This window comes from Humulus lupulus, chromosome 4 (assembly GCF_963169125.1).
Source record: "Humulus lupulus chromosome 4, drHumLupu1.1, whole genome shotgun sequence".
In the NCBI taxonomy this organism is placed as follows: Eukaryota; Viridiplantae; Streptophyta; class Magnoliopsida; order Rosales; family Cannabaceae; genus Humulus; species Humulus lupulus.
This window is the reverse complement of record NC_084796.1, coordinates 248,656,471-248,664,650: the sequence shown is the minus strand read 5'-3', so window position 1 is coordinate 248,664,650 and position 8,180 is coordinate 248,656,471. Positions and strand designations below refer to the sequence as shown.

The 8,180-nt window shown below is 36.9% G+C and overlaps 1 protein-coding gene across 2 annotated transcripts; it reads left to right on the top strand.

Annotated features, from left to right (window-relative positions):
- Positions 1-6,323: 6,323 nt before the first annotated feature.
- On the top strand, positions 6,324-7,979 carry LOC133831635 (uncharacterized). 2 transcript variants are annotated; one of them, XM_062262004.1, is made up of 4 exons: positions 6,324-6,481; positions 6,707-6,856; positions 7,117-7,260; positions 7,748-7,979. In XM_062262004.1, the coding sequence occupies exons 2-4, from the start codon at positions 6,743-6,745 to the stop codon at positions 7,781-7,783; spliced, it is 294 nt and encodes a 97-aa protein (XP_062117988.1). In that variant the 5' UTR covers positions 6,324-6,481; positions 6,707-6,742; the 3' UTR covers positions 7,784-7,979. The 2 variants fall into 2 exon arrangements, with proteins under 2 accessions (XP_062117988.1, XP_062117987.1); XM_062262003.1 differs by lacking the exon at positions 7,748-7,979 and having other exon boundaries at positions 7,117-7,506.
- Positions 7,980-8,180: the final 201 nt, after the last annotated feature.

The window sequence follows — 8,180 nt, the reverse complement described above, 5'->3', positions numbered from 1 at the left end:
AATACTCGAAAAACAATAAGAGGTACACCAATATACTTGAAGAAGCCCCTATAATTTATTATTTATATATTTTTACAAAGAAGCCATTACTTGTACATTTCAAGCTCCAAATTTATATATATACCACCCAAATATTGTCATATTTTGTGTAACTTTTGGAACTGATTTGAACCTTCAACTTGAAATTACCTCAATAAAAATCTATAAAAAATATTTAGAAAGAATCAACTAATTAAAAAGAGATGTGGATTTGTTGGGGTTTATTAAAGACAAAATGAGGAAGAAGATTGAGCAGTGGGAAGGGAGATTTTTGTCTAAGGCAGGGAAGGAGGTGTTGATTAAAACTGTGGCTCAAACGCTGCCTTCTTATGCTTTGAATGTATTTTTGCTTCCATTGGGGTTATGCAACGATTTGGAGAAGCTCATGTGCTGTTATTGGTGGCACTCCTCCTCTAGTAATGGTAGAGGAATCCACTGGAAGAAATGGCATAATTTAACTGTTCATAAAGTTAAAGGGGGTATGGGTTTTAGAGATCTTCATGATTTTAATAGATCTCTTTTATGTAAGCAGGCTTGGAGGTTACTTAGCAACCCAAGCTCCTTGGTGGGTCGTATCTTTAAAGCTCGTTATTATCGAAATGGGTGCTTTTTAAGTGCAGATCTTGGTTCTAATCCAAGTTATATATGGAGGAGTATATGGGAAATGAAGCCTTTAGTCAAAATTGGTGCCAGATGTAGAGTGGGTAATGGTGAGACCATTTCTATTAGCTCAGACCCTTGGCTTCAGGATAAGGTTAACCCCTGGATCACTACAACTCATCCTGCTTTATTTGGGACTAAAGTCTCCACCTTGATGCATGCCGATAGACTTGAATGGGATGAAGATGTGATAAACGACCTTTTCAATTCTAGAGACGCCGATTGCATTATGAGCATTCCTCTGTGCTCTAATCGGCCTATTGACAATTGGTATTGGTCGATGGAATCATCTGGGTTTTTTTCTGTGAAAAGTTGTTATAAGGCGCTTCAAGTTCTTAAGCATGGAGAGGCTTCAGATATGGAAAGAGTGTTTTGGCTGGGTCTATGGAAAGTGAAGGTACCCCCCAAGGTTAAGGATCTCGTACCCAACTCCACTTTAGACATGTGGATGTGAGTACAATATGCCCTTTGTGCGAGTTGGGTAGGGAGACTAACTCTCATTGTTTGGTGACTTGTAGTCAAGTGTGGCCTTGCTGAGTTCGTTTGGGGCTCAACCTTCTGGCTCCAGGCGCTGAATCATTTGGCAGTTGGTTAATGCAGGCTCTAGTTCGGCTAGATGAAGATCAGAAGGCTAAAGTCTTTATGTTGCTTTGGGCTGTGTGGAAGAGGCGCAACGATTGGGTATGGCAGAATAAAAGGGGCTCGTGTTATGGTAGTTTGCATCTGGCTGAACATTCGTTGACATCATGGAAGAAGGCTCAAGACCGTGACATTGCTCCCCTGCCTCATTTCTTGTTGCCTGAAGATGGGCGTGAAAAATGGAGCAAACCTCCGCTGGGATCCCTAAAGATAAATGTTGATGCAACAAATTTCATTGAGGCCTCGAAGTACAGCTTTGCTGGAATTATCAGAGACCACGATGGAGTCCTTTTGGAAGCCTTCTCTGTTTGTAGATCTGGTTATGTGGCTCCGGAGTTGGGGGTGCGCGAGGCTTTGAGCTGGCTAAAGGGAAGGAATTGGATGCAGGCGGTGATTGAAACTGACAGTGTTCTTGTAGTTCAAGCCTTGAGAAGCAACATTACCATGGATTCATATTTTGGGTGTGTTATAGAAGATTGTAAAGTCCTGTGGAAGGACCTCAATTCTGTTTCAATTTTGTTTGTGAAACGCTCTGCTAATGGGGCAGCCCATGCTTTGGCAAAGGAGTCTTCCTTTGTGGCTGAGCGTAGTTTGATTAAGGAGACTATCTCCTCTTTTGTGTTGGATGTAATTTTACAAAATTGTTGCTAATAAAGTCCACACTTTTCAAAAAAAAAAAAATTATAATTGCTATTTATATTATAATTATAAATTATTTTATATATAATTATAATAATATTGTGTATGTTTAGTTTAAATAAATAGTTTATTTATTATCACTACAAGTTTATGTTATCACTATGTTTAATATATCTATTATTTGGTGATATTTTTATATCTATGAATTGTGAGAAATTGCTACTGCTTATATCTTAAATTGCTTTACGAGAAGTTCGGTTGAACTTGTACAAAATTTCACTAGAGAAGTTGTGTAACATTCCCAATTTGCTAATAAGGTTTAGGACCTTGATTAGCGTGCCTGGAGGGCAATAAGTTAATTAACATGATAATATATGAATTTGAATGAATATGTGGTTAGAATGCATGTTTAGGTGGTATAAATATGCATGTGGACCCCGTTTGTATGTTAGGGGTAAATTGGTAATTTTAGCCCGCTGATGGCATAAATGTAATAATTGTATTATGTGATTTGTACCACGTGAGTGTGGTAATGTTAATGTGATGCACGTGCCGAGACGGTCCTAGGGAGCTAGTAAACTTAAAAGTCACAACGGGATTAAATACTCGGCTCAGGGTATTTTGGGAATTTTGTAAATTTGAGAATTAGTGGATAATGGTTATTGATGATTGAGTAACTTGAGTAACTATTAGTAATTGCTGAGAGTAACAAGTTGTGATGGGAAAATGGTAGAATTGTAATAGAGATGAGATGACAAAAGTGCCCTTGAGGTTTAGTTAGGAAATAATTTTTATGGAAGGGTAGAATGGTCATTTGGCTAAGGGTAGATAAGTTTCAGCTGAAGGAAAGATGGTTCACGTTCAACACTTTATTATTTTGGTTTATACTGAAATTGAAGAAAAGGCTAGAAAGAAAGGGAAGCAAGAAGGAGGGCTGAAACTTGAGACCTAGGAGGAAATTCAAGAGGGATTGGAGACAACCAATGTCAAATTTAAGCTAGGACTACTCAGAGGTAAGGATTATGCTCTGTTTTTGCTTGAGCTTAAGGTTGATTTTCAGAGATTAAGTGTGGAAATTTAAAGATAGGATGGCTGGTTTTATTTGAAAATTCAGTTTGGATAATCAAAAGGAAGGTGACTTGAAGCTAGGATTGAGAAGAATTCAAGTTGAGTTCTTGACTGAGGTAAGAGTTTTAGCATGTTTAAATTTTCGTAGCTGATGTGGTTTAAGATTTTAGAAGCATGGTGTATAGTTTTCAAGCTCTGGGTTATATTCTAGAAGCCATGATTTAAGTTTCTGAAATTTGAAACTCAAGTATGGATTTTGAGTGTGATTGTGTAATTGGGCTTGTTTATGATGTTTATAGGTTGTTAAAGGGTTCATTTGGGGTTTTAAATTGATGTTGGGGTTTAGGTACTTGTGTTGGGTTGAATTGGAGCTATTTTGGCTCGGGAAAAATGCAGGAGAAAACCCAGAAATCTGGGTTCGCGTAGGGGCGCCGCGGCCCTGTTCTTTGGTGCCGCGGTGCAGGCTTGCATCAGGATCAGGGAATGCTTCTGGGCGCCGCGGTCCTTGATGGGAGTGCCGCGGCCCTAGGCTATTTTTGACAGTCAAATTTTGCATTTTTAGGGCTTTTGCCCGAGGGCTCGGGGGATGGTTCCAATACATTGTTTTAGGGAATTAGAGGTCCCGAGAGTACGGGATTGGTTATGGGAAGTGGTTTTGGGATTGGTTAGTATTAAAAGTGCTTTATATGTGTTGTGACTAGGATTTCGGAGAGGCTCGGGATAGAGGACCGTACTTGTGACCTTGGTGCATCGGAAAGCTCGAGATACAGGTAAGAAAACTGTAACACCCATAGAGCAGGGCATGGGCCCATAGTGTTGTTGCAGGGCACGGCCCTAGATTGTATTATTGTTAGGGTGTAGGTTTAAATGAATTATTATATGTCTGATTGTTGTTTGAGAATGCTATATGTGGTTATAGCAGAATGAACGGCAAAGGAGCCGGGAACGGCGAAGGGCGAGAACGGTAGTGGGCCCGGGAATATCACTTAGCACATGGAGTGCTTATGGTTAGGGCGAGACCCCAATGGGTACATGGGATATCCTTACGGTGTGGACCGAGAACCCAGGCTTTGGTAACGCTTCTGGGACGACATGGCCGTATATGTGTTAAAATCTTATAGACTATCTGTTTGTCTGTGGATTATCTGACATAATGGTTATATGTTATGCGTATGTTATGTGCTGTGTGAGTTTTCTTGCTGGGATTCAGCTCACGGGTGCTCTGTGTTGCAAGTAAAGGCAAGGAGAAAGTCAACCAGCCATGAGTACGGAGAGTGTGGGGGTGGCGCGTACATGTTTGGCCTGCCCGGTTGCTTTGGTTGGGGGCATTTTGAGAAATGGCTGTATTAAACTATGTTTTTGATAATTAGTCATCTGTAAATCTATTTTGAATTGTAAATATTTTACAAACCTCATTTTGGGATCCCGAATGTTAAACTCTTGAAACTTTTAATGGAATGGAGTACTTTTAAAGATTACAGCCTTGACTTTCTGTTTAATCACACTTTTGTTCTAAAAACCTCGTTTAATGAGTTAATTGCATATTTTAAACTCACTTAGTAACGACTCTAAGGTAGTAGGGCGTTACAAGTTGTGTCGAGAAATCTGGGTTTTAAGTGAGACTTTTTGTGACCCCTCCAGACTCTCTTGGAACTGAATATTTTTACAGAAACTAGATTGCTTCAGCAAAGAGTGACTCTCCTAATCTTCTTTGAAAATTATATAGTTGAGATATTTGTTAATTGGGGATTGAATAAACACTCAAATGAAATATTCAACAAGAGGTTAGACCTGGTAGGGATTTGACCCTTTATGAGATTATCTTACAAATACAATTCAAAATTCTCAGTCAAAATGACAACTAAAACAAACCAAAGTGGTAGGAACGATGATATGATAGTTGAGACACCAGTTCTGGTAGTTCAAGCTCATACCCAAACGGTACCGGAGTCGGTTTCTATGAGCATCTGGGAAAGACCTAATAAATTCAACTGACAGAATTTCAAGAGGTGGTCGCAGAAGATGATGTTCTATCTAACTGACTACCTTCAATTTTACTTTTACGAGATTTGTGACTGATGATGAACAAAAGCTCAAAGAAGATGAGGATGATATCCAAGTCATTAGTGTTGTTAAAGCTTGGATCGAATATGATTTTCTTTGTCGTAAGTATGTAATGAATGGCTTAGAAAGTTCTTTGTATGAAGTGTATGATACGAAGAAGACGACTAAATAATTGTAGAAATCTATAGACTGAAACTATAAGTCTGAGGATGTTATTGCAAAGAAATTTGTGATTGGACATTTCCTTGATTATAAAATGATTGTTTCCAAAATAGTGATTAGTCGAGTTCAAGAATTTCAAGTAATCTTGCTTGAGATTCACTCTGAGGGTATATGATGCTGAGTGAGACATTCCAAGTAGCTGTCAGTAAGACCTTCCAAGTAGCTATAATGACTAAAAAACTACCTCCTTAGCTGCAAGGAGACCCATACACTATATATGGTGTTGCACCAACACTAAAACTAATGAATCTTAGCACCATATTGTTTTTTCATTCTAACCATAACACAAAAAATATATTCTTTATTATTATATTATTTTTTAATAAAATAGAATATTCTTTTTATTATTTTATTATTTATTTATTTAAATATTACACTACTAAAATAAAATACATTCAATTAACTCTAAATATAACACACCCTTGAAATATTAATTAAATTAAACTAATTTTCCGATACTATATTTGTCCCACAAGTGTTCAATTAATGCATTTGAAATTTTATTTTGAAAATTAAATTACATGTGTATTTATAATTTAAAAAACTCAACATAAAATATAGACAAAAATAATACTAATATATATATATAAGATATAAATATATATATTTTTAAAAATATGATATATATTAAAAAAAAAGCTTTTGCCGTGTGAACAGTGCACAACATATATACCGTGGTACTGTTCACACACGACTAAATAGGGTATTAATTGAAATCGGGTTGAAAGTTTACATGGAGTCTCACGGCATATATATATATATATATATATATATATATATGCAGCAATGACGTTACGTTGGTCTTGCCTTAAAACTACTTCCAAGTAGATGCAGAGAACTATTGATTTAGTTGCCTTAATCATTGCAGATAAAATCACCCCTAACACTTGATTTTACTCAAAATTGACCTTGAAAATGACCCCATCAACCCATAAACATAAAAACCAACCTCCAAACTCAACCAAAACATCACGTGCATAGCACACGTGACCTCTTCAATTACTCCACCCATAAAAACCACCACCTCACTCCTATCTCACTCCCTCGCCACTCACCACCGTCCCTTTCTCTCTCATCGTCTCTCGCCGAAGTCGCCGTCGACTTGTTCTCCTCCCTCATCGTCTCCGGCGTCCAATAATCTCGGCCCCAGGTAAGTTTCTTTGCTTTTTATATTTGTAGATCTTTTTCTTTTGTTTTCTTTCAATATGTTTAGATTTGAGTTTGAATTTCGTTGTTTTTCACGAGTGTTTGCCTTCCAGCAGTGAGAGAATTTTGCAATCACTATACATTTCTTTGTGTGGCTTTGTTTCTGCTATATGAATTATGTACTATGCCTAATGCCTAATGATATTGTTATGTCGCTGTGCTCAAATAGGGATTTGAAGTAGTCATCTGAAGAGATTGCAAACCAATGGATGGAACAGTGAAATCGCAACTCGCAATTCAATCTGCAAAAGCCGCTCATCTCATATTGAGGTTGAAAGGCTCCTCCAATCGTCACCGCCGGCTTACGTTTCAGAACAAGGTACATTATCATCAATGGCTTGATATATGTTTGACTGAGATAGATACATGTTTTTGACCGAACAAAAAATGTTAACCCACTTTTCACTACAAAGTAAAGTATTTAGTTCTCTGTATTTATGGAATATGAGTGTGTGATTTCTACGATTTGATCCTATAGATAATATAGAGGGTGGGTTTGTCATCTTTCTAGAGATGGTTTTACTTTGTTGGGTATTGTTATTCTATGATAGTATTTACTAACACTTCTGCTGTGAACAGGATGAGACGGTGTTAGAGGAAGAGATACTGAAGAAGGAGAAGGAGATTGAGGATCTGAAGATGAAATTGGTGATGGAGCGTCGGAAGAATAAGAGGGTTAAGCTCTGTGGCAGCTTAATGCAGCTTCTTCTTCCCCTCATCCTGGTGCTGCTCTCTCTCTCACTCTGGTTTTCACTTTCTGCTGTTTATTTTCAATGAATAGGAGTCAGAATTATATGCTTTTTAGCTTTGTTGGTTGATCTATTTGTTTGTTTCAATCAAGTCATGTGTATAAAATAGAAAAAGTGAATTGAAAATGTGGATACCACCAGACTAGAGGATGAATATTTGAACATCTTGGTTCAGTTGTTAAACAATGAGCACCAATGCATACTTGAGTGGTGTAAGAAATTCTCTGTCAACATTAGTTCATTTACTGGTAAAAAACATATTTGAATTATCGTATTAGGTCTTCCACTTGAAGCAGTTATATACAGAAGAGTCAAGAATGAAAGAGAATTCTCCTGAAAAGCTTTAAACAAATAGGACATTGCCAGCAATTGTTGGATTATATTATCATATTTTTTTAATATCAAATGTTTATTTGTAACTTGTTCGTCGAGAAAGTAACTCAAACTTTATGATTTGATAGAATTATTATGTCAAAAGTGTGGTTGAAGGCATGTAGATCCAGAGACCCTTCTATTCATTTTCCAAAGAAAGAACAAGAGTTATATTTTGTTGCACACAAGTTATGTTACTTAAGTGAGAAACATTGCCATTTTGTTTTGATGTAACAAAGTTCATTTTCACTTTGTTAAGGATTTATTTGATATAGAAAAATGGTTATCTTTTATGTTATATAATCAATCTTTATTTCTTAATGCATTATTTGGTTTGGGATCCTTTGTTGGTGAACAAATTGCAATTTCATATTGAAGTGTCTCATTAGAATTATTTTTGTTAACGTGTTTTAAGTGTTGAAAATCCATATGCTGGTTGGGTTAGCTATAGTTATCCAAGGAGGTCTCAGTTTATCTTTGTGAGATTTTGTTTTCAATTTCTATTGATTGGCCAATGAGAGG

Bases quoted from the DNA above. Each gene is read 5' to 3' on its own strand.
- LOC133831635 (XM_062262003.1), top strand. From the start codon at position 6,743: ATGGATGGAACAGTGAAATCGCAACTCGCAATTCAATCTGCAAAAGCC. The intron at 6,857-7,116 runs GTACATTATCAT...TGCTGTGAACAG, and splicing joins GGCTTACGTTTCAGAACAAG to GATGAGACGGTGTTAGAGGA.